The following is a 27,287-nucleotide window of genomic DNA, read 5'->3' as shown; positions in this document are numbered from 1 at the left end:
GCAATAAAAAACCAAGTTACACAGAAAAATCATTAAGGACAAAATCAGAACAGTAAATTTTCAAATCATATTTTTCTGCTAGAAATATTAGATACTATGGCCTTTCCTACAGGTTAAGATTAAAGCTGTGAGAAACTCCACTATTTCAGTTCACTGGGATTCAAACTTTTTCTTCATCCTGAGCTTTTTTGAATGCGCCTGCAACTCATAGTAAAATGCCACTGCAACTGCCAAGATTAACAATTTTTATCATCACAACTGCTTCCTAGTTCAACACTGATTCCCACAGGTGGCATAGAATGTTTGGTTGGTGCACAATATTGTCATAATGATAGGGGATAGAGGTTCAAATTTATCTTGTAAATATTTTCATCCAAAAATAAGACAGTGACATTGAAATTTGCCTTGATGAGTTGTCCAAGCATTGGGTGTCACAGGATGGAAGCTACAACAGCTGCAAATTAGCTGTGTAGACTTCTGAATTAAGTGTTGAATAGCTGGATATAAGGTGAAAGATCCAGCTGTAAGAGACGGAACTAGGAACCAAAGGCTGCAAGTACTAGCTGACTACTAAAACCTAAAAAGAGTCTGACAAGAATTTCTCATAGCACAGGAATCCAGTTAAGGAAATAAGTATTAATTTAGAGGAAAACACACTTTTGTTAAATTTGCCTGTATTTAGTTATTATGGAAGTGGCATTTCTTGTGTTTTTGTATTTTAAAATATGCGTGTAAATACATAGTCTGGGATTGTGTTAGTCTTCTAACCGTATGCTTAAAAAACAAACAAACCTTTCCCAAAAGGTTCCGTTTCATCTTTAAAGTATTATGTGGGAAACTGAGAAAATTGGACTATACAGATATTTGCCAAAACTCAAAGCTAAAAATCTTGGAGGAATCTTGCAGAGGGAAGGGGAAAAGGGTTATTTGATGGTATCAACTCTGCCTTTTTAAAAGTATCGAAATGAAAATCCTTTTTATTTCCTTTTCATAGCTAGAAATTATTAGACATGCATGGGAGGTTGTGATATCCACTACAGTTAAAATTATGCACAAGTTTGATGGAAGTTAAACCTTTAGTGAACCTTTCAATAAAACCTAAACTGAGTTTACAGTTTGTAAAAATGTCTGAATGTCATATGATTGGGATTGCATAAAGAAAGGTTTTCACAGTATTAGTTAAGACACTTTGTTTTTTAAGGGAGAGGTGAATATGTAACACTTTCTAAAATGAAAGTTTTTCTACTTTTCAGCAAATCATTCTATAAAACCTAAACACTGCTTTCAACGCCTTCCTCACAGATTTTTAAAATATCTTTAAAAATATACAATAATAGACAGAGAGGACTTTGCACCAGAATGATCTTGGCCTCGGCCATTGTTCTGGTCAAGAAAGCTCCATGGGTCCATTGAGAGAGAGTCTAGGGCTGCCTACCGTTGCCATCCTTCAGACCCAAACCGATTTTCCAAATGGGAGTGCAAATATGCTGCCACCAGACTGCATGAACATCCACTCGGTTTTTTATTCACAGTGATTTCTAACTTATGTTATATTAGCATCCACTCTGGGAATTTATTTTTATAAAATAATGAAGAGTAAGTAAACCTACAGATAGTCTGAAATGCTCCTTGTGTTTCTGATGCACCATAGAAGTAAAATGCTGGTCACTTGGTTGCGGAAGACGATTTTCTTCATCCAAAATATCCAGCACACCTACTAATTTTGCTTCAATCAGATCTATTTGTAAAACAGAAATCAATGTCTGTGAAAACGCTATATATAATTACTTACCAGAACAAGAATGTTACTTCAAAAATATTACCAACATGGTACTGTATAATTATTACAACCATCTTAGTTTAGGTTAAGGAAAAATCTGATCACTACAAACAAGTTTGGCACATATAGCTATTGATTTAAGCAGTATTCTGTAGTTCACTGTCAAGTTCCAGCTATGAAACCAGGATATGATGGAAGAGTAGAAATACACTGGTGTACTAGGTCTTTTAGGCCTATACACCGTTTTGCTTTTAAAAGTCTCTCATACAGGTTTCTCACTGTGCTGAATCAACAGTATGAGGAAGGATCATAAATCTATGATAGCAACAAGAGAGGATGACCAAAAGCTGAAAAAAGCTGAAAAGACTTCAGCATGCTCACAGCAGCATTGGGCATGATTGCTTTTTAAAACCGTGCTGCTTTGACTGTTTATCTAAATCCCCAGACTAAATACATGTAAATTCTGTTTTTTGAAGATAACAGTAATAAACATACCCATGCTCTTAGGTTTCATAGATTCATAGACTTTAAGCTTAGAAGGGACCATCATGATCATCTAGTCTGACCTCTTGCACAATGCAGACCACAGAATCTCACCCACCCACTGCTGTAATAAACCCCTAACCTATGTCTGAGCTACTGAAGTCCTCAAATCATGGTTTAAAGACTTCAAGGGGCAGAGAATCCTCCAGCAAGTGACCTGTGCCCCACACTGCAGAGGAAGGCAAAAAACCCCCAGCGCCTCTGCCAATCTGCCCAGGAGGAAAATTCCTTCCCGACCCCAAATACGGCGATCAGCTAAACCCTGGGCACGTGTGCAAGACTCACCAGCCAGACACCCAGGAAAGAATTCTCTGTAGTAACTCAGATCCCACCCCATCTAACCTCCCATCACAGGCCATTGGGCATATTTACCACTAACAGTCAAAGATCAATTAATTGCCAAAATTAGGCTATCCCATCATACCATCCCCTCCATAAACTTAGCAAGCTTAGTCTTGAAGCCAGATAGGTCTTTTGCACCACTGCTTGCCTTGGAAGGCTGTTCCAGAACTTCACTCCTCTGATGGTTAAAAACCTTCATCTAATTTCAAGTCTAAACTTCCTGATGGCCAGTTTATATCCATTTGTTCTTGCATCCACATTGGTACTGAGCTTAAATAATTCCTCTCCCTCTCCGGTATTTATCCCTCTGATATATTTACAGAGAGCAATCATATCTCCCCTCAGCCTTCTTTTGGTTAGGCTAAACAAGCCAAGCTCTTTGAGTCTCCTTTCATAAGACAGGTATTGCATTCCTCAGATCATCCTAGTAGCCCTTCTCTGTGCCTGTTCCAGTTTGAATTCATCCTTCTTAAACACGGGAGACCAGAACTGCACACAATATTCCAGATGAGGTCTCACCAGTGCCTTGTATAACGGTACTAACACCTCCTTATCTCTACTGGAAATACCTTGCCTGATGCATCCCAAGACCGCATTAGCTTTTTTCACGGCCATATCACATTGGCAACTCATAATCATCCTGTGATCAACCAATACTCCGAGGTCCTTCTCCTCCTCTGTTACTTCCAACTGATGAGTCCCCAGCTTACAACAAAAATTCTTGTTATTAATCCCTAAACGCATGACTTTGCACTTTTCACTATTAAAGTTCATCCTATTACTATTACTCCAGTTTACAAGGTCATCCAGATCTTCCTGTATGATATCCCGGTCCTTCTCTGTATTGGCAATACCTCCCAGCTTTGTTATTACCTCCCGCAAACTTTATTAGCACACTCCCACTTTTTGTGCCAAGGTCAGTAACAAAAAGATTAAATAAGATTGATCCCAAAACCGATTTCTGAGGAACTACACTAGTAACCTCCTTCCAGCCTGACAATTCACTTTTCAGTATGACCTGTTGGAGTCTCCCCTTTAACTAGTTCCTTATCCACCTTTCAATTTTCATATTGATCCCCATCTTTTCCAATTTAACTAATAATTCCCCATGTGGAACCATATCAAATGCCTTATTGAAATCAAGGTAAATTAGATCCACTGTGTTTCCTCTGTCCAAAAAATCTGTCACCTTCTCAAAGGAGATCAGGTTGGTTTGGCATGATTTACCTTTTGTAAAACCATGTTGTATTTTGTCCCAATTACCGTTGATCTCAATGTCCTTAACTACTTTCTCCTTCAAAATTTTTTCCAACACCTTGCATACTACAGATGTCAAACAAACAGGCCTATAAATACCCGGATCACGTTTTTTCCCTTTCCTAAAAATAGGAACTGTATTAACAATTCTCCAGACATACAGTACAACCCCTGAGTTTACAGATTGATTAAAAATTCTTGCTAATGGGCTTGCAATTCCATGTGCCGTTCTCTTAATATTCTTGGATGAAGATTATCTGGGCCCCCGATTTAGTCCCATTCGAGCTTCACTTCTACCTCGGATGCGGTAATTCCTCATTCCCATTTGTCGTCCCTAAGCTCCTCATTAGCCTCATTAAAGATTGAGGCAAAGTATTTGTTTAGCTATTGGGCCGTGCCTAGATTATCCTTAACCTCCACTCCATCATCAGTGTCTAGCAGTCCCACTTCTTCTTTGTTTGTTTTCTTCTTATTTATATGTCTATAGAACCTTTTATTATTGGTTTTAATTCCCTTGCAAGGTCCAACTCTACATGGCTTTTGGCCTTTCTCACTTTATCCCCACATGTTCTGACCTCAATAAGGTAGCTTTCCTTGTGGATCCCTTCCATCTTCCACTCCTTGTAGACTTTCTGCTTTTTCTTAATCACCTCTCTTGAGATGTTTGCTCATCCAGCTTGGTCTACAACTCCTGCCTATGAATTTTTTCCCCTTTCTTGGGATGCAGGCTTCTGATAGCTTCTGCAATTTTGACTTGAAGTAATTCCAGGTCTCCTCTGCCTTTAGATCCACAAGTTCTTCAGTCCAATCCACTTCCCTAACTAATTTCCTTATTTTTTTAAAGTTAGCCATTTTGAAATAAAAAACCCTCGTCACAGATCTATTTTTGTTTATCCTTCCATTTAGTTTGAACTGAATTAGCTCATGATCGCTCGAACCAAGGTTGTCCCCGACAACCATTTCTTCGATGAGGTCTTCACTACTCACCAAAACCAAATCTAAAATGGCATCCCCTCTTGTTGGTTCAGCAACTACTTGGTGAAGGAATCCATCAGCTATCACATCCAGGAAAATCTGAGCCCTATTATTATTATTACTAGCACTTGTCCTCCAGTCTATATCTGGGAATCTCCCAAGTCCCCCAAGATCACACAATTCCCATTAGTATTTACTTCATTGGTTAATGCTAAATGACTAAGAAACCTAGGACCGGATGTTCAAAGGGACTTAGGTGCCTAAACTCAAGTTTTAAGTGCTTACGTTCCACTTTTAAGTACCACTGAAATCCACAAAACCCCTCTTGGCTGATCCCTAGCCCTGTAAGCACCAAAACTCACTCAACACCTACATTTTTTATGTATTAAAGTATTGAAGTGCCTAAGTTCCCACTCTCTGCATAGACCCAGTGCCTCTCTCTAGGTATCTGGATGCCTCTCTCATGCTTAAGCCCCACCACCATCCTTAAACTAGGTGCAGATAGGTGTTCTCCAGTCTATCTTGCCTTCAGAGCTTGATCCAACAAGTGTGCTATGAGCATGCATACTAGATTGGGACCCATTCAAAATCTGACTAGAGGAGGAGGCGGTGGTGGTCCCTTATAACTTTTAGCCTACTGATTAGAGCACTCACCCACGATATGGGAGACTCAGGTTCAACTCCTTCCTCTGCTTGATAGGGAGACAGGATTTGAATGGGGGTCTCCAACCTCTTCAGAGACTGCTCTAGAGCGCTGGCTATAGGATATTCTGATGTGGTCTCCTCAACCTCTCCTGATGAAATTGCTCCAATTTAGAAAAATACTTAGTCATTGGGTGAGAGAGAGAGAGAGGACTCTATAGCCTGGCGGTTAGGACACCCACCTAGATGGTGGAAGACCCAGGCTCCAGTCCCTCTGCTCCAGTGATTCTATATATCTAAAATGGAACAGCTTCAACCAGAGTGATGGGAGAGCCACATCAGAGTATCCCACAGAACAGTAGTTATGACACACTCTTAAGAGGCAAAACTCCCCTGTTCAAATCCTCTCTCCATCAGGCAGAGTGGAGGAGTTCACAGAATCATAGAAGATCAGGATTGGAAGCAACCTCAGGTGGTCATCTAGTCCAACCTCCTGCTCAAAGCAGGGCCAATCCCCAACTAAATCATCACAGCCAGGGATTTGTCAAGCTGGGCCTTACAAATCTCTAAGGATGGAGATTCCACCACCTCCTTAGGTAACTCATTCCAGTGCTTCACCACCCTTCTAGTGAAATAGTGTTTCCTAATATCCAATCTAGACCTGAAACTCGAGACCACTGCTCCTTGTTCTGTCACCTGCCACCACTGAGAACAACCGAGCTCCATCCTCTTTGGAACCCCCCTTCAGGTAGTTGAAGGCTGCTATCAAATCCCCCCTCACTCTTCTCTTCTGCAGACTAAACAAGCCCAGTTCCCTCAGCCTCTCCTCGTAAGTCATGTGCTCCAGTCCCCTGATCATTTTCGTTGCCCTCCACTGGACTCTCTCCAATTTGTCCACATCCTTTCTGTAGTGGCGGCCCCAAAACTGGACGCAATATTCCAGATGTGGCCTCACCAGTGACCAATAGATGGGAATAATCACTTCCCTCGATCTGCTCCTACTAATGCAGCCCAATATGCTGTTAGCCTTCTTGGCAACAAGGGCACACTGCTGAATCATATCCAGCTTCTTATCCACTGTAATCCCCAGGTGTTTTTCTGCAGAACTACTGCTTAGCCAGTCGGTCCCCAGCCTGTAGTCGTGCATGGGATTTTTCTATCCTAAGTGCAGGACTCTTCACTTGTCCTTGTTGAACCTCATCAGATTTCTTTTGGCCCAATCCTCCAGTTTGTCTAGGCCACTATGGACCCTATCCCTACCCTCCAGCATATCTACTTCTCCCCCCATTTTAGTGTCACCTCTCCCCCCATTTTAGTGTCATTGTACTTGCTGAGGGTACAATCCATCCCATCATCCAGATCATTAATAAAGATGTTGAACAAAACCAGCCCCAGAACCAACCCCTGGGGCACTCCGCTTGATACCAGCTGCCAACTAGACATTGAGCCGTTGATCACTACCCGTTAAGCCCAACAGTCTAGCCAGCTTTCTATCCATCTTATAGTCCATTCATTCAATCCATACTTTTTCAACTTGCTGGCAAGAATACTGAGTTAAACGTTGCCTCCCTGCAGCCCAGACTTAGGCACCTAACTCTTGATAAAATCTCCTAAAAATTGGGAGGGGTGGGGTTTAGGACACCCTACTCATCTGCATCTCACTTTGTCTAGTTCAGGTGGCGCTGCACTAGTGTGCTGGCTTTCTATTCTTAGGCACCTATCTCTCCGCATGCACTGGAGAGGGTGGTGGTACCGTAAGTGGGAGTGGGGATTACAAACTCAATGCCTCACTCTAACCTCCTCATGATGCAACTCAGGCACCCTTCATGAGTAGTGAACAGGAGGGGGCTGCCTAGACTTCAGTGTAGGTATTTACCTAAGCCAAGAAACTGACAAAACAGGCAAGAATCAAATTAGATTGGACTACACCCAGCCTAAAAAGGTCTGCGCCAGCAGTTTGGGAATTTCGGCTGCCACAAAAGGTTGGCTAGGAAAGAACAGATTGTTTGGCAACAAAATAAGAGTACACATTGGAACATGAGAACGCTGTATCAATGCGGCAAAGCCAGAATGTTAGATAAAATTACAACTACATCCTTTTCTATAGACATTCTCAATATATGTGAAACAAACTGGACTGGAAGTGGCCAACTTTCCATAAAGCATCGTAAAATCATTTACTTTGGAAGGAAAGACATGCCCAAACAAAGGAAATTGCCTTCATATTACCAGAAAAAGCTTACAGTTCTTTGAAAAGCTATACATGTGTCATCTCACATAATGAGCGTTAAATTACAAGGTCTGTGACTATAATACAAAACTACAGACCCACAACAGATACAGAAGACAACGTCAGAAGCCAATTTTACAATGAACATCAAGAGGAGATTCCCGGAACCCTCTCTAGAAGTTTTTTGTTCACAATCATAGAATCATAAAAAGGTAGGGGGGGACTTTACTGCCAAGATGGGGCATAATAATATGGACTGGGAGACCTGGGAAAAGAAGGCATAGAAATGAGTGAGGGGACAGATTACTTCAGTTCTGTGCTATCAACAATCTATTTAAATAACACACAGCAGATCAGCACAGGTGAGGTCAATAAAGAAATAAAGATTTCTAATGATGGTACTACAAAAAACATGATCAACATCATCTTGTAAAACAACACTGGAAAACAAATGTACTAGACTACAAGGTCTACAGAAGCCTAAATACAAACTCAGACCATGGGGTAGTGATTGGTCTGAGTTTGTATTTAGGCTTTTGAAGTGTTAATTTGCAAAAGACGGCAACGGGGTCTATCAAAGCTCTGAAAAATACAGACACTATGGTGACCTTTCAGAACACCATCAGTGGCCACTTTGCCTCGCTCTTAGACCTAGAGGACATAACAGTAGACCAATTCTGGGAGGAGGCAAAATACTTCATTCCTGCTATGAGCAAGGAGGTTTTAGGGATGAGATTGTATCCAAAAAAGGAAATACTAGGTGACACCAGAGACTGAAAACCTATCAAGAAGAAATAGAAAGTATAACATCTGAAAGCTAAAGATTACCCTGAGTGGAAAAAAGAAATACAGACAGCTCAACAAGGAATTAAAAAGAACAGTTTAAAAAAAAGCTATGAAAGACTGGCTTGAGAGAGAAGGCAAAGAACTTGAACAATACTTACATAAAGTAATGCTAGACGGCTTTTTCAGAAAGTCAGATTACTATCAAAGAAGTTAACACCTGTAACAAGTCAGCTACACCATGCTCAGGGGAACTGCAGAGTCGATAAAGATCAGAAGCTTAAAACATGGAAAGAATATTTTCATCAGCTATTGAACACGAATAGTCTTTGAGGCTATCAGCTGTGAAGGCAACAATGAAGGAAGACACATATTGGAATCAGAAATTGAAACTGCAGTCATGCCCCTGAAAAATCAACAAGACACCTGGTACAGATGGTATATTGCCTCAAGTGTTAAAATATGGTGGAAGAAGCAAGGTCATGCTCCTTTACAAAACTATTCAGGGACAAAGGGTGAAGTCCCTGAAACCTGGCAATACTAAATTATTGCATCACTCTTTAAGAATGGTGACCTGGCAGATTATGACAACTACAGAGAAATAAGCCCTATTAGCATTCCTAGCAACGTATTCCAAAGAGTGATCCTCAGCCAAATGAAAAGAAAAGCAGAGGAAATCCTTTCTGAGTCACTAGCTGATTTAGACCTGGATGGTCCACCACAAATCAGTGATTTGTTTTGCGTCAAATCTTGGAGGAGGGAGAAATCAACGAACTTATTTTGCACATTCGTTGATTTTCAGAAAGCATTCAACTCTGTTAACAGACAGGCTCTGTGAAAAGTACTCAAGTGGTACAGTTTTAGCAGGAAATTGATTCAAATATCGCAGTGTCCATACAGCCTAGTTTGGCATGCAGTAAGAGTCAGTGGTGAGACGACAGAATGGTTTGAAGTGAAAAGTAGAGTCAAACAGAGATGCGTACTCAGTCCAATACTCTCTAAGTAACATTGGCGGAGGCTGCAGAATACTGGGGCCAGATCATCAATCACCTTGACTTTGCAGATAATATTGTAATGATACTCCCTGCGGAGGAATGAAACCAAAAAGCAGCAACTAACTTGTACACAACATCCAGAGAATGGGGATTAAAAACAAATTAACAAAAGACCAAACTAATGGCAACATCAAAAATCAAGCAACAGGCTAAACTAGTTATCAATGGTGTAGTAACCAAACAAGTAGATGGTTTATACTATTTGGGTTCCATCATAACATATGACAAATAATGTGAAGAGGACACAGACAGGCAGACAGCTATTGAGAACAGAACATTCACATGCCTGAATAAAAATGTTTGGATGGTTAAATCAACATCTGTGTCAGCTAAAACTAGATTTATATAAAACACTCGTTGTACCCACATTACTTTATGGTGGTGAAACATGGGTACTGACAAAGAGCCTGGAGCAAAAGCACGAACATTTGAAATGAGGTTCCTGTGCTGTAGGCCATCGGTGCTGGAACTAAGGTGCTCGGAGTGTGACAGCACCCCCTAGCTTGAAGTGGTTTCCATCATTTATAGTTTAGTTCAATGGCTCTCAGCACCCCCATTATACAAATTGTTCCAGCACCTCTGGCTGTAGGTGTGACAACACTAGATAAATTAAGAAATGGCAGCATCCACAGAAAAGTGAAAAAGTGCAGTGAGTAACTACAATTGTCAAAGGGTGCTAACTACAACGGTTTGACCATGTCGCTAAAATGACCCCATACCGACTGCCTGCAATTGTTCTCTGTGGAAGAGTGCGTGGTGAGAGAGAGAGAGAGAGAGGTGCCACGGTCAGCCAGAAGACAGTTGTAGAACACAGTATATAAAACCATCCAGGGAACACCTTAACAACAGGCTCAAATGGCAGCTCAAAAACAGATTTAAGTGAAATCTGCTTCCAACCTTGGCCCTACCCAACGTTGGCTTTGGAAAAAGGAAAAGAAGATGATGATTTGAAAAGTAATTGCCTAAGCGAACATAATCTACCTTTATTCTGTACCTTATTCAAATACTACTTACAGATGTTCACTGCAATTATTGCCCTGCCTTAATTCTATTATAGGATACCATATTAAATTCAGAGGTTTAGGCAGAAGAATCCTTTATTCCCAAGATCTGGTGTCTGGCAGTAGCATCTCCACTGAGGCAGAGAATAGTGTGATTCGATTCCCCGCCCCTCAAAATACAGACATATCAAATCAACACTATATTTAAGGAGTCTACTGATTATAAATTATCAGATGTCACTGGAAGTTGGAACATTTTGGAAGGTGCAATATAAAGCAATACTCACACATCTCAGTCTCAGATGGCTCCTTTTTTGAACAGTGAGCAACACAAAAAGCAAAGCCTCAAATGAAAATGTATTTATACAGAAACCAGTGTTGCTGTCTTTTCTCATCCATTCAACTAAGATAACAAAGCCCTTTTCTGCTTCTGGGGCACATTTGAAAAAAAATAAATAGGCATCTGAAATCATTTAAAATGATTTTTTTTTGTAGGAACTGGAACCTCCTTAAGCCATGACGACATTAATGGAAATGTACCCATATCAGACTACCAGATGGGGCTGGTTTGTGTTCATACAACAAGACAGCACTTTTCTTGCTGCTACCCTTCAGGTTTTCTTCCCTGGATCATCTCCTACTCTTCTGTCAGCAGCCAGCTGTCATCTTTGCCTGACATGGCTACCAGTGGCCAATGCAGAGCCAGTGATGCATATCCTTGTCTGCCTAGGAGGAAAGATGTCTGAACATATATACAGACGCTCAGAAGGAACCACCAGTGGTGACTTTGCAATTGATGCCAGATGGGGTATTCTGCCATCATCACTGCTTCCCTAAATGGAGATCCTGAAGCTACCACCGTCAATGCTGCACTGAATTGTATGTCAAAGTCAGTTTCTCTCTTCATCATACTGGATAACCCCAATTATGGTAACAGAAGTTGGGAGCAGATAGACCATTTTAACCCTCTCACATACTGAAAACAATAGCAATACCTAAATTTTTATTTTGTTTTTAATTCACCCTGTTCAAGCAACAAGTATACGGGGAAAAAATCTGACAAAAAATTTAAAGGAAGGAACCCTTTTTCTCCAAATATACAGACATCTCTGCTTTGGTTCACAGATCTTTTAATCTCCTTACGCAACAAAAATATTGGTCTGTATACCTCACATTACCTGTTTTGATTAATTTACCTGGAAAATTCCACATGTTCACCACTCTCAGATTATAAGATCCTCAGGGCAAGTACTATGTCTGAGCATATATTTATCTGCACCTATCACAATGAGACTCCATTACTGATTGGGGTTCTGTGTGTTACTATTATATAAATAGGTGTAGCAATGCGGCGACTCACCAGTGCGGTGCCTCCCGCTGGTCATCCTCGAAATTAGTTCTCCAGCCTCCGGAGCGCCCTCTGCAGGCTGGTGTCCCCCTTGCTTCAGGTCCCCGTATCTCTCCCAGACCCCGGTGCCCCTCTACATCAGGGTTCTTCCCCCTGTAGTACCCCCACAGTCTGGGTCTCCCCTCCCCAGGGAATCCCCACCCTCTATCCCCACCTTGCCTCAGAGGCTACTGCCAGTCCTCATCTAGCCCTCACACACTGGGGCAGACTGCAGTCTGTACCACTCGTCGGCAAGAAGGATTTGGACCTGCTGCCTTTGCCTAACCTTGGGCTGCCACTCTGCAACCCCAGTACCTGCTTTAGGCCTTCAGCTAGGCCTGCAGGCTAGGGGTTTTCCAGCCTGGAGCTCCCCAGCTCTGCTTCATTCTAGGTACCCTGGTGAGCTCTCAAGCAGCCAGGCCCGTCTCTTCTCCACAGCTAGGGAGAGACACTCTGCCTGAGCTCCTGGCTCACAGCCTTATATAAGGCCAGCTGTGGCCTGACTGCGGCATGGTCCCAGTTGAGGCTGCCCTCCCAATCAGCCTAGCCTCTTAGCTCCCCCAGGGCAGCTCTTTCCCAGGGCTGATTTAACCCCTTCAGGGCTGGAGCGGGTGACGACCCCGCTACAATAGGGCAAAAGAATCTTCCCTGAATTAATTTCTGACAGAACTATTGGTCTATTCTCTGCAAAAACAAACTTGCAGAGACTCTGATGAAATCTCCCCCTTTGACCCTGGGCAGGAACAACTCAATGGGCAGAAGCGGGCAGAAGCAGGCAGTACTTAGAGAGGTGCAGGGTCATCTGCAACAAGGGCCACAAGAAAATAAAATAAATATGCCCCAGTCTTGCAACTGCATCAGTGAAGAGATCTCTGCATCCACACAGACACAGTTGCAGCATCAGGGACTAAAACCTAACAGCAGGATCCAGTGCTGGGATGGTCATTGATACGACAAAATTACTACACTACTAAACATATTTTGGTCTATTCTATTGAAAGCCACTATGCTCCAGGACCGTAACACTTTAATGAAACAGTATACATGGTTTTCAAGTACATACCTATACAATCCTGATTGTCTACATAGTGCACTTCATTGACTCCCAGACCTTCTTTCTGGTAAAGTTCTTGTTCCTAAAATAGAAAAAATAAGAATATTTCAGAGAAAATATCATTTACCACAGTTTTTCCCATGCACCAAAAGAGACAATTTTAACTTCTATAATGACAATGAACAAACAACCTGGAGATTTTAAAGTGCTTGGATACGGCTTAATATAGTTCCAATTCCATTTCCTTAACACTAACAATACAATATATATTTTAGATAAATGAGGATAAAGTACTTCAGTAAGATGTCAATATTTGGCTTGCGAATATTACTTTCAAATGTTAGAATAATTTGGAGTTCAGCACTTTGTGAAAAATAATTAATGTAAAAATTATTAACAGGAAAAACTGATCTTTAAATTTAATTTATTTCTAGTTTCTAGCAGGGTTACTTGATTACTTTCAAACATATATGCAAGAATTTTTTAAAAGTCTAAACAATATATTCTTGATTAAAAATAATGACTTCCTAAAATGAATACAAAAATATTCTAAAAATCTCTGAATCCAAGTTTAGAATGTCACAATAAACCTGATGAGAAAATTATGATCTTTTCTCCTTCACACTTTCAACATGGGATATTTTATTTTACAGTATGTTTTAAGTGCTAATTTGAGCATTCTGATGATCATAAAAGTTTCTCCTGTGCTGTGCCTCTTAATGACATGTGAAATGGTTCTAAGAACCAAGTGCAACTAGCACCACACAAAACATTTTTAAATTCTTAAAGTTTCAGAAATATATTTCAGAAAACAACATTAAGATATAAAATGTGTTTTACTTGTCCATTAAGCTACTTCTCAGATACATATCTCCTTTGTGCCTTCAGCAACTCAAAGTGTGGTAGTAGATGTCTCATGGAGATTATAAAATGAAGAGGTTTTGTTTTGTTTTTAAAAAAAGGTAACATTTAAAACATTTTTAAAGAACGTTATAAGTTTTTGGAGGGTTGTTGGGTTTTTTTTGCAGTTTCTAAGTTCTAAAATAGATGAAGACTCAATCATTCTTCCTCCTCTCCACCTTCCTCCCTACCTGCTCCCCCTCCCCTTTCAAAAAAATATACTTTTTTCCAAACTCAATTTGATTTTTTAATGCTACCCAGACATAACTGCAGGACAGGGTGGTGACGCACTGAAATGGATTACCTAGGGAGGTGGCAGAATCTCCATCCTTAGAGGTTTTTAAGGCCTGGCTTAACAAAGCCCTGGCTGGGATGATTTAGTTGGGGTTGGTCCTGCTTTGAGCAGGAGGTTGGACTAGATGACCTCCTGAGGTCTCTTCCAACCCTAATATTCTATGATTCTATGACACCTTGGACAATAAATGGCTTAGTTGAATTTTCAAATAAAAAATTAAATTGGGAACATTAAACATTTCCCAAATGTGCTTATATTACACAGCAACCAGAAGGCCCAAACAGGATTGTGGATCTATTCTTTTTCCATGAAAAATGGACATCAAGATAGAAGGCACAGAGATTATTACATGAGATGTTAACCAATAAGTTGTGGCCCTGGATGCCCCTCAATGCCAAATGGCAGAGGGCCTACCATAATGTAACTCACATCAGGCCTGGCACACTCAGTACCCACAACACACAGTTGTCATAAGAGGCATATAAAAAGGTGTCATGTAAGGTATCATATGGAAACATACTAGTGACACACTGTTCCCAAAAAGCATTGTGTACAGGCTGTGTAAATAGAGTTACGTGTGTGTGTGCTGGAAATATATGTTCTTTAAGTGTGTTTGGAAGGCAGTGCATACACCAAGCCTAACAAAAGAATGTGGATTGGCATGTCTGGCTGGCTTGATTACAGGCACAGTACAAGGAAAGTATATTTACATATAAGGTAAACAAAGCCATCAAGCTAATGGGTGGCAAAGGAGATGACTTATTAAGCACACGGTGGGCGGGGGTGTGGAATCTGCATCCCAGGAAGCTTTCCTGGCTCTTGAGGCAGAGACAATGGATTTTTGGTAACAGAAGGTGCAGAAAGACATTTTAGTTATTCATCATTTAGGGAACATGGGGAACAGCACTCTCTGAACCTGTGAAAGTTGGATCCCTTGGCCAGGAGGACCAGAGGTGCTGGTAACTTGATGTAAGAGAGGAAACTAACTTGTAACAGTTTGTAACTTGCTAAAATTAAGTTTTAGACACTAAAAAGCGTGTTTTGTTTGCAACCACAGCTGTCTCTTATTCCCTTGCTTATTATCATTTAAATCTCTGTTCTTTGTAAATAAACATATTCTTAGTTTTATTATAAACCATCTCAGTGCTGTTATATTGAAGAAAATTTGAGTCTTCAGCTAAGCTAACAGGCTGATGTGTGCTGTGTCTCTTTGGAAGCATTGAATTTAATACTTTCTGTGAGTGTCCAGTGAATACCCAGGGAGACATCTCCGGGTACTGGGGTTAACTGCTTGTTACCTACAAGACATAGTTTAAATTGGTAGGTTCTCGAGGAGTTTGCTGGCAAGGCAGACAGGCTGGAATGGCAGGGAGCTGACACACAGCTTAGCAGCAGAAAAGTTCTCACTTGCTGACGCAGAGGGGCAAGACAGTGGCTTACAATTCTGGGAGTCCTGATCAGAACATCACAGTGGTGTGGTCTTGACAGGATTTACACACTGCCGACTGGTTGACTGAAGTTCACATTTCAAGCACTGATAAAGTAGATTTTACGTGAGAAGGCTGGGAACAGTCAAAACAGTTGCAGTTTGTTTTCTTCTGTTTATTTCAGGCAACAAAAGAAAGTATAAAAATGAGCAACAGCGAAACGTCTATGAAATTAGAAATAGCCAGATTGAAGGCTGAACAGAAAGATAAAGAATGAGCAGCTGTGACAGGAGTGCGCGAATACCAGAAGTGGGAAGCTGAAATGAGTGTCAGTGGGAGGTAGAAACACAACAGCAAGGAGAAGCATACCAGCAAACCCTGGAAGAAGAGAGAGCTTCCCATTAGAGAAACATGGAACTGAAAAAAGGGACAGCCCAAAAAAAGGGAAGGAAAGACAGTGTAACCTGAGCTGGTAGGAAAAGCATAGACAGATCCCACAGGTCCCAAGTGTTTCCTCTCCACAAGGAACACCCAGCTGAGATAAATTATCCCCAGAGAACAAAGGATCAGATTGTATTGAAGAATACTTCTGTACTTTTGAAAGACTGTGCAAATTACATAAAATTTCAGAAGCCCAGAAAGTGCCCACAGTGATTGCAAAGCTCTCGGGTGAAGCATTAAATGTGTTTTTAAATGAAGTGGAAACTGAACAGGATTTGAAGTATGATGAATTTTAAAAGGCTGTGTTGCAAAGGTTTCAAATTACCCCTAATGTGTACAGGGTGAGATTTAGAAACCTCTGAAAAGGTGATGAGTCATAGAGAATCTGTATGTAAAATGTGTGATTTGATGAGCAAACGGGGAAGAGGCTGATTATGACAAGTTATTTGACCCCTGTGCATACGGGCATCTACTGAGCTTTTGCTCTGAGATCAGAGAAACCATTTGAGATAACACTTTAGGTTCTGTACAGGAAGCAGTTGTACAGGATCTGGCTGTTTCCTATGAACAGTGGGTGCAAGCCACAAAAAGAAGGGCAAAAAGCCTGGTGTAAAGGGGAAACTCCATTTTACCCCAGGAAAATGTAGCATGGCTGGGAGCCTAGAAACTCCGCAGAGCCGACCCCCATCATAGTAATCACATTTACAGACCCTAGAGGATGGTCTAAGAAGGTGTTACATATGAAACTCCACTGAACACCTGAGGAACAGTTGCCCTAAATAAAGGGAATCTAAGCCCATATACCATCCAGCCCACTAGTGGATCAGGTTGGCATCTTTAGCAAAACTGAAGGTGGGGGTCATGTGATAAGAGAAGGGAGTGGACAAGTAGGAAAAGACAGTTGTGAATGACCTCAAAGCTTAGGAGTATGAATATATTTGCTTTGATTCTAAAGCCAATGTCTGCTCCTGATATAAGAAATAAGCCTTCCTATATCCACTGTACTAGCTCTGTAAATGCAAACGTGGAGAAGGAAATACTAGGCTCTCTTTCATAGAATTAGAAGGATCATAACCCTTAAAAGATGCAAGACACTCTGAGAATAAACTATCCACCAAGAAAGTAGCTGGTGCCCAGATACAATTAGTTCCATAGAATGCCTATTGGCTTACCTATGGATGTTTATATCTTTAATTCAAAATTTTCAGCCAGTATGTATACAAACTAAAATTCAAAGGCAGTGGCTCCAGACATCTAAAACTCCACACATAGGCTCTAGAATTTGAGGCACTCAGGAATTCCCACAAGCCCAGAGTAAACCTTTCAGGAAACTACAAAATTCACCTTGTTGAAGTCATCAATAAGAATAAATAGAATAAACTAAGTTTAGAATTTCTATGCCAAGCTGCTCTAAAAATATGAAATAGAAAAAAGAGTTAAGGTACTTTTCCGGGGATATGAACTCATGTTTTCAAACTTCTGATCTTGCAAATATCTTGTCCTATAACTCCTCAAACTTGTGGCAAAACACTATTCCTATATGTCACCAGTCCACAAGGACATTCAGCCAGATTGATTTACTTCTGACAAAATTAGAGGGTGGCATTCAGATAGGGCTTGTAAGAGAAACAATTAAACTTTAGATACATTTTGGAGAAATCATCCTCTCTCCACAATGTTACATTTCATTTAAATGTAGTAACAAACTCTAAAGCCATCTCACATTATAAGTCACTAAATGAAACCCAATCTAAAGAGTTCAAACTATTAAAATTATTTGATTATATACTCAAATGCCACTTTCATCTGCACAAAGCTTGCAAACTCTGAGTATGCATCAATTACTGTTTTTCAATGTATTGTAATTTTAATTAAATATTCTTCCAAGTACTCCCATGAATAGGCAGAGAACAGCTTTTTTTATTTCCTAATTATTGGCCTGTCTTAGCAAATTTATGTCTGCAATAGCCTGCTAGGCATATTGCTAAATATACAATCTTTCCTTTGGCCACGATAGGCTTTAACCCAGCAAATGTGACAGGTGAAGCAGCTCAAATAGTATCCAAACTTTTAAGAAAAGCACTGTAAACAACAGTTTCACATTTAAAAAGTTAAAAGAATCTGCTTGGCTTTGGTATATCTTCAAGGTAATTGAAGTACAATAACTATTTGCTCAGAAAAATGCTACTCAGTATAATCTGACCTTTTACCTAGTTTTCTAGTATGCTTTATAAAGTAATGAAAATTAGTTATTTGTAATTGTTCTCTGAAAGTACCAGCTCACAAAGTCTTATCTCACCTTCAAAAGTAAAGCTTGTATGTCCCTTCTAACTTCAATCTCCTAGAAAAAAAGGGCTACCACCAGATTGAACCCAAAAGAGTTTTAGTTACTGTTAGCTTCAAAAAAAATTTTTTAAAGTGCTTACTGCTATAAATAATTTAGTGAGTCTTAGAAAGGAAGTAAATTAAATTTAAATACAGCTAGTAAGACTGATGAGAATATTAGCTCCAAGTCCTGCTATCTCCATACAATCTCAGACTATCAGGACAACATCTATCCAACAGAGAATCCAAGAACTCCAAAAGCTCAGGATGTTTGTAGGTGATTAAATGCCATCACAGAGACCACAAGACTTTTTAAAAGTTTTTGGCCTTGGAATTTGAAGTATTTTCTTAATGTTCCTGCCATTCTGACAAGAAAAATCCTCTCTCTCACAAGTCTGATGAAAACCTGATTTTCCAACAATTTAGTCACCGATTCAGTTTTTCTGAAAACAGCTCTATCTGGGAGTTCATCCAGAAGTTCTCAAACTACGATTACAAAGTCACTTTTCTGATTGCATGGTGGAGTTTGATATTCTCTTTCAGTGACTTACGTAGCAAATGTTCTCAGGTCACAAGTCAACACAGTCCTAAAATTAAAGTTAATTAGTTCCTGGGGATGAAACTGTGCCAAAGCAGCCAGCTTCTTTCTTGCCCTGAGCTTCTAAAAAGCCTGGCTCACTTCACCCAGTATTCAGAGGAGCCTCTTCAATCTGCCCAATCCATTACTCTTGTTCTTTAGGAATACGATAAACCTCTTTGACCTCTCATGCTCTTATCCCGTTTCTACCTAGCTCTTCAAAATTACAGGCAGACACAAGATAAGGAGCTGTTTCTGAGTCTTGCTCTTCTCAGGTTGCCCCAGCCAAAGTACCAATGGCCCTTTTCAGAGTTTAACCAGTAGTTTATCCAATCATACTGGTTTTCAACAAAGTCTTTTCAATATGCAGCAGAAGTCCAACCTGAACACAAAAGTGTTATTTTAGTTTTTATTCACTACTTTTAAGTCCTAGATCAGTTTCAAACATACTGATTTCATGAGCACTACTTGTTGAGAATGGGTCACATTTGATAGTACAATCTGAGGAGAAAGTATTTCTTAATTAAGCAGGGCAGTTGGAGTAGTGCCAAAAAACCTGTGCAGTCATGGGACACATGCAGTTTAATAAGGGCCTCTGAACTCTCTCTCTCTCTCTCTCTCTCCTTTTGCACGGGGAAGACAAGGAAAGCCATAAAAATGGTGCAGTTTAGATTTCACCTTGTAGTCCTCTTTCAGATCCCTCTGTAGAAATCTTCTCTGCCACAAAGCCTACACTAAACAATGGTTAGGCATTTCATGTGCTGTGACCGGTTTATCAAACTGACTGATATGTCATTGTTTCCTTGTGTTTCCCACCCCCAACCCACATCTGTTGCCTATAATCTCATACTCAGATTGTAAACTCTTCAGATCCAGGACTGTCTCCATTGTACGTTTATTCTGCCTCTGGCACCTAGATGCTAACACGCTACAATTAATAATAATAATTGCTTAGTACAGGAAGATGTGAGGCGCATTGCTCTTAATGCATGTTCCCGAAGATGAACAAAGCACCAACCAACTCAGACTGGGAAAGATTCTGACATATTCAACAAATGAAAAATGCTTCAACCAAGAGCAAACTACTCTCCTCAAGTATACACCTGACTCGACACTATAACAGACACACAAGGCTCTTTAATTGTAATTAAAAGGGAAATGAACAAAATTTATGGAAAGCACTGCTATTTCACATACCCTTATCTTACTTTTCTTTTCCGAAAAGTCAGTGGGTTACTCAGACATGAAGTGGGATATAAATTACCTCTTTCAGAATCCTTTCATTGAAGAATTGCTGCAGCTTTTCATTACAGTAGTTTATACAAAACTGTTCAAAACTGTTGTGTTCAAAATATTCTGAAAAACAAAATGTTAAATTGCTTTGAATTATGATAAGTTAGTATTCTGAGAATTTAGTTATATAATGTTGGGGGGGGCAGTTTAATAGAGTTAACATTTTCACTTCAAATCTTTTGTTCAGATCCATGAAAAGATCCATTGAATGAAGTGGTTTTACTGAGTCTCATAGTACCTGTAATAAGTTGGGTATAAACCAGAAATAAAAAGGATGTGAAAGTTCATGTTTCTGGAACCAACAACTTGCAGACAGTTATATTTGATCTCACACTCTCCAATACAAATTACTATTATACGCAGCAAGAATGCAGTGGAAAAAGGACCTTATCTCCACACTACCATCCTGAAGCTACTTCACAGCACAGCGCTTACAAGAGCCATACCACCTGTGACTCCCCTGGCCATCACTGTCGTGGCTGATGTCCACACTACTCTCCTTCTGTTGGTGGCATGCATCCTCAACAAGAGTGCGTCCACCGACTGAAGAGGGGAAGTGTGGGGGGCTGAGAGCCAGGGCTCATGGCTCCCCGTGGAGAGATCAGCTGCCCCCTAGGCTCCCAGCTGGGAAGGGGGGAGGAGCAGCTGCGCAGACTTCTCACCTCGCTGGGCGGGGAGCCTCTAGGTAGCAGCTTGTCTGGGAATGGAGAGCCGGGGGGTGGGGGGGGGCAGCCAAACTCTAGCTACCTGGCTTTCTGGTCAGAAAGAAAGCTGGTCAGCCAATGTAAGTAAGGCAGTGTCTACACAGACACTGCATTGCCCTAAATACACCAACATAAGCACTACGCCTCTTGTGGAGGTGGAGTTATTATGTGGGTGTAGTAGGGCACTTACATCAGCGGGACAAGGCAGTAGTGTGTACACTAACATAATTAGGTTGACGTAAGCTGCTTTATGTTAACCTAACTCTGTACTATAGACCAGGCCTGAGTCTCTTTTTCATCTGCATATCAGTCAGTATACTCCACTCCCCCTAAGATTGTATGAGAAACTGTAAGCACATTCAATGCTGCTCATGATCTCATTGGTTGTCCAGAACCAGACCCCACTCAAGGAAAAAGGAAGGCTTGGACAGCTCAGTATAGCTTTATACTAACATCTCTAAGGAGGAAGGCTCCCCTCAGAATAGTGAGTAGTCAGTGCTGCTGTTAAAACCAGAGAGGGCCATGGAAAGGCTGGGAAGGATCAGATTTTTATCAGTAAATGCTGGTAAACGTTAATTAAATTGATGAAAAAATACTTCTGTAGATAACAATCAAAATTTACACATAGGAAAAAGTACGAAAAATGCTACTTAAGAACATGATTTAAGGACATTCACTTTGTATATTTTGAAATGAGATGTTGCCAATTTGTTTTAATAGTTATAAAACTTACTTTTTGACTCTCAACATCTACTGTCATTAAATAATTATTGTATGACCTCTCCCCCTGCTAACTTCCCACATCTGTGAACCTTTAAATCAATTAAAATTGAAAATAATGCTTAAAAACAAACATCAATATTATCCACCAAAACTGTAAAAATCAAATTCTGCCAGGCCTAGTCTGGGAATTTTCTTGGACTCAAACTGCACAGGCTGGACAGAGCTACACACAGGAAAAAGTAGTGTCTGTGTAGACACCCCCGGGTTCTGAAGTCCAGTTTCAAACAAACAGACCTGTCCAGCTTCACATTCATGATTTAGAGATTCTGTTAACATCTTGAGAAACTCCCGTATACCTTCATATCTCAGAATAATCTGAATAGTGTCCACTCTCATTAATATACCATTATACCTACCTAGAGTGTGTGTACACATACACGAATGATAAAGGACAAGAGAATCCAAAAACTTCCTACCACAAAATCATGTATGAATCACTGCATCTCTGATAGCAGTAGAATAGGTAAACTATCTGGGAAACATGAAACTGGTAAAAAAAAAAAAAAAAAAAGAGCACTTACCAAAACCAGCTATATCTAGGACGCCAATGAAGAAAGAAGAGGTTTCAAATGGAAAACACTGGTTTACTCTGTTTACCACATGATCAAAAAGGTGACTATATACAGTTTTAGCCAACGCATCACGTGCATTATTTGCTTGTTCTACTTTCAAGGGTACCCTAGAAAACAAAACAAAAAACAGAGACATCATTAAGTTTCAGAATCTTTTCACTGTTAAGCACTTGAGACTGCAAGGATGGAGGAAGAAGTCTTTTGCTTAAGGCACTGGACTAGAACCCTGAAAACCTGGGTTCTAGTCCCAATTCAGATACAGCCTTCTTATGTGATTTTGGGTAATTCAATCACTCTGAGCCTAACTACACTAGCTGTAAAACATAGATACATCTTCCCAATCTCATAGGAGTGTTGTGAAGATAAACTCAGACACCATAGCGATAAGTGCCATAGAAGAGCCAATAAAATAAATAAATACTCTTCAATGTAACAAAATATTCATCAGGTAACAAAATATTCATCAGCTGCCACCATGATGGTATCATGATTTCAATTTTGCTTTGTGTTTATTTATTTATTAATTACAGTTTACTATGCTTTTACAAAGACTAGGACATCAGTTTATCAGTAATGGGGGGGTGTGCAAAACTGGACACAAATCGAAATATAAATGATATTTTGTTTATATGCTAAAAAAGGAATGGGTGTTTGCTTTTTTTTAATCGTCTGGAAAAGGAGAACATGTCCTTTGGCTTTTCTTCTTCTAATGATCAGCCTTTACACTGCAATGTGCTTTTCCCAGCTTCACATTTTTTTTCTTGGTTTTACTGTTTAAAAGTTGTTCATGACTTCAAATGTTAAGAAATACGTGATCAAAAAAGGTTCCAAGCACACGGGGTAAATCTAAAGCCAGTTAGGTAAATCTATGTTTACATGTATTTTAAAATGTCTATTTACCATATTTTGGCTTTATGAAGCAGCTATCTAATCTCCTGAGAATGTAAGTCTTTTCAAAGCCCTTTGAAAGATTTACATATGAAAACTTATATAAGAATGAAGTATTACATCATCTGGACATCACAAAAATATAGAGAGACCTAGAGAAATCCATCAGATAGTCAGATATTCATATGTGCAATAAGTTATACATTTATTGCTAGAAACCAGTGTACAACTAGATGTGTGGGAAGAGACATCTCAAACAAGGAAACTTTTAGCTTCAAGAGAAGTCAAAATATGGAAAAATATTTTTAATATATTTTAATATGGTTAAAAAAGAAAAAAGAAAAAAAACACCACACACGCACAGGCTCCAGTCCTGCTGCCACTGAATCAAACTGCAAAACTCCCACTACCTCCAGTGGTGCAGGATCAGGCCCTTACAAGACCAAAATTTTGCACGGAAATGTTAAGCCCCCACAAAACATGCTGTAAACCTCTTTTAAAAGAAAATTAGAATACAATATTGACCGAGCTTTGCTGATAATGGAATCTAATTTTTCTTAGCAGAACAACTATATGTCTGTGTTAAAAAAAGATCAGGGATGAAGTGGGATGGACTGAACGGCTAAGGGCATTGGCAGTGGTGCTGGAACTAAGGGTGCTGGGGTTGCTGCCGCATCCCCTGGCTTGAAGTAGCAATAACAACCACCAAATGCATGGTTTCCATGGTCTCCATCATCAGCACCCCCACTACAAAAATTGTTCCAGCACCCCGGGGCTTTGGTATTCGAATATGGAGCTTTTCAAACAGACAAGAATCCACTTATCCCCTGCCCCCGCAGCCATCATAACTAAAACATTTGCTGCTGACATCCATGTAAGAGGTCATGATTTTCATAATTATGAAGCATTAACCACTACAGGGCTCTCTTTCAATTAGGGTTGAGAAGAACTGGCAGGTCAGAGTGAGAAAGCGTACACAGTGCAGCTGTCCATGTTAAACTAGCTCTGTATACCCATAGCAGAGTTAGTCTCCTTTTACAAGCACTACATTCTCTTGCGAAAAAATATGTTTTCAAAGACAGTACTTCTAACATCGGAGATCACTTTCTATCATAAATGATAAATTAGGAAAGCAAAAACTCCATTCGTTATGGACAACTGGAGCTACATTACATTAGATAGTAATTAGCTTAACACACAATCTCTTCTTCCACTAAGTATCTCCTGATTTATCTTACGGTAACAAGTACTGACAGGAATCTTATCTTATAAATAGAGGCAAGGTACCTTTACATTCCCTTTTGATATATTTAAGAGATCAGTCTGGTAATCTTCACAACAATTCATGTCAATTGCAGTTCTCTTATATAATCCAGTATACCATGTTTATTTAAGGATGTAATTGTTTTAGCTATAAAGTATGTAAACGGTTATAAAAAACTGAGATGTTACATCATTAACCCATGTAGCTAAGAAACTGCTAGGGTATTTATTCTATTAAAAATATTAGAACTACTCAAGATTGAACTACTGCAGCAATGTTAATTCCAGGACTGCACAAAACAACTATTGTGAGCACTTACTTCAAACAGAAGAAACCCATGGAAAGAGAGAAATCTGGTTCTACAAATGCATTTTCACAACTTAAAATGCACAAAAGAATTACAATATAGTGTCCTGACACTGCACTGAGATGATGGAATGTAGTTGGAGAGTTATTAGGTACTGAGACAGAGTAATAATGCAATATCATCATACTACTTACTATCCTTCTTCCCTCCCAAACCCTCTTTCTCACATCCTGCTGAGCAGAAAGCGTAAGAGTGGTCTCTTTCTTCCCTTTTCTTGGTTGCAAGGAAGGAAAGGAATTTTCCTTTTCCTTTCCACTTCATCCTTCCCTCCTCACTTTCCATACTTCTAGGAGAAAAGGAAATAATGCCCCGTCCCACATTTTCTGGCTTCTGGGATGCCAAAAGGACGCATTTCCTACAATATGGGCTACTTGATCGGTGCTCCCTATATCATGCGGTATAGGGAGACTTTTTTGTGATCCAAAAATCAGATCTAGATTGAGGAAGTAGTGCCAACTGCTTGCAGTTTGTGAACTCTAGGCTGTAAAAGACTGCTTTAAAAATATGACATGTGCCCCACAAAAAGTAAGCATAAAACACAGAATACATGCAGTCTCATGGATTAACATTGAGAAAAATTAAATCCTAATAACTGTTAGAATGAATAAGAAGAGAAATGATACACCTGTTAACATTGGGTCAGGGTTACCAATGAAAACTGCTAGTCAGAAAGAACATAGTAGACTCCTACCCCAAGGGGAGTATGCAAGTCTGGCAGTTTAAAAAAAAAATATTGCTCATTTAGTTGTAAATTGAGCAAATTTGATCTGGCTCCCCCAGTCATTTTTCAGAGAAGAAGAACCAGAGAGACATTGAAACAGCTTCCATATATGGAGAGGCTAAAAAGATTAGGATTGTTCACCTCAGAAAAGAGACAACTAGGTGAGGATATGACCGAGGTCTATAAAATCATGAATGGTGTTGAAAAAGTAAATAGAAAATAAATTTGTTAGTCTCTAAGGTGCCACAAGTACTCCTTTTCTTTTTGCGGATACAGACTAACACGGCTGCTACTCTGAAACCTAAATAGAAAAAAGTGTTATTTACCCTAACTATACTTCAGCGGGGGTCACCTGATGAAATTAATAGGAAGCAGGTTTAACACCTGCTTTGGGGGGGAGGGATAGCTCAAGGGTTTGAGCATTGGCCTGCTAAACCCAGGGTTGTGAGTTCAATCCTTGAGGGGGCCATTTAGGGATCTGGGGCAAAAACTGGGGATTGGTCCTGCTTTGAGCAGGGGGTTGGACTAGATGACCTCCCTTCCAACCCTGATATTCTATGAACACAAACAAGAGGAAGTATTTTTTCACACTGAGTACAATTAACTGGCACAGCTCATTGCCATGGGATGTTGTGATGGGCAAAAGTATAGCAGGGTTCAAAAAAAAAGAACTAGGTAAGTTCATGGAGGATCGTCAATGGCTATTAGAGGGTCAGGAATTCATCCCCATGCTCAGGGCAACCCTTAATGTCTGACTGCCAAAAGCTGATCGTTCCATAATTGCCCTATTCTATACTCTCCCCCTGAAGCTCTGGTACTGGCCACTGTTGGAGACAGGATACTGGGATAGATGGGCCTTTGGTGTGTACTAGTATGGCAGCTCTTATGTTCTTAAACATCTGGGGAAAGCTGGTCCTGTCTGCTCCAGAGGATTTAGAACACTCCTTCACAGATTCCCCCCCTTCTTATTTCCAACCCCATTTTAATTTTTACCGGCAGTGGCCATCTTGAAGTTCTCACTATTGAATCCCCTTCTCATGCACAATGACAAGCAGGATAAAGTGTTCACATCACTGCCTAAAGATTCTGATTGTTTATTCCAGGTGTGGCCAAACTTACTGACCGTCCGAGCCGCATACAACAATCTTCAGAAGTTTGAGAGCCAGGATGCATCTGCTGGGGCTCGGGGCTTCAGCCCCGTGGGAGGCACCTAACAGGGTTTGGAGCTTCAGCCCTGCTCCTGTTGAAGCCCCAAGATGACCCCCTGCCCCGCTGGGCAGAAGCCCCTACCCCACCACCCTGCTGCAAGGCACAGAGGTCCCGAGCTCCCCCCAGTCTGGTGCGGGAAGTGGGGAGAGGTTCTGCAAGCTGCACTTTAATGGTAGCAGAGCTGCATGTGGCTCACAAGCCACAGTTTGGCCACCCCTGGTTTATTTTAACTAGAAATGAGGGGAAAGGCTACAAGTGAACTGCCATTTAGTATAATGTAGTAGTGGAAGAAAAAGATGCAGGCTAGAGCTCACACATATTGTGGGGTGCAGAATCAATCTTAACAGAGACCTAAAATACTGTATCAGCATTAGTATGGTTCAAGCCTGGAGACCATTCTAAATAGCCTTCAGTCGGGAAGCAGGCCTCAGTGTTACCTACTTTAAAAAAAATCTCTACAGCAGTTCATACA

At 40.4% G+C, this 27,287-nt stretch overlaps 1 protein-coding gene and 1 long non-coding RNA gene across 14 annotated transcripts in view; one reads left to right on the top strand and one right to left on the bottom strand.

Moving 5' to 3' along the window:
- MYO6 (myosin VI) overlaps positions 1-27,287 on the bottom strand; it is a 177,374-nt gene that overhangs the window by 59,461 nt on the left and 90,626 nt on the right. For all 13 annotated transcript variants that reach the window (XM_037894355.2, XM_043542540.1, XM_043542542.1 and 10 more), the window contains exons 13-16: positions 22,316-22,473; positions 20,279-20,370; positions 13,059-13,131; positions 1,611-1,738 (exon numbers count right to left, since the gene is read on the bottom strand). In XM_037894355.2, coding sequence (XP_037750283.1) covers positions 1,611-1,738; positions 13,059-13,131; positions 20,279-20,370; positions 22,316-22,473 — 451 coding nt within the window. The remainder of the gene's footprint in view (positions 1-1,610; positions 1,739-13,058; positions 13,132-20,278; positions 20,371-22,315; positions 22,474-27,287) is intronic.
- Positions 136-14,370, top strand: LOC122464977. The gene is made up of 3 exons (XR_006289454.1): positions 136-148; positions 8,483-8,489; positions 14,228-14,370. It is a non-coding gene; the product is annotated as an uncharacterized LOC122464977 (long non-coding RNA).

This window comes from Chelonia mydas, chromosome 3 (genome assembly GCF_015237465.2).
Source record: "Chelonia mydas isolate rCheMyd1 chromosome 3, rCheMyd1.pri.v2, whole genome shotgun sequence".
Taxonomy (NCBI): domain Eukaryota; kingdom Metazoa; phylum Chordata; order Testudines; family Cheloniidae; genus Chelonia; species Chelonia mydas.
Note: the sequence above shows the minus strand (reverse complement) of the source record. Positions and strands in the feature narration are given on the sequence as shown.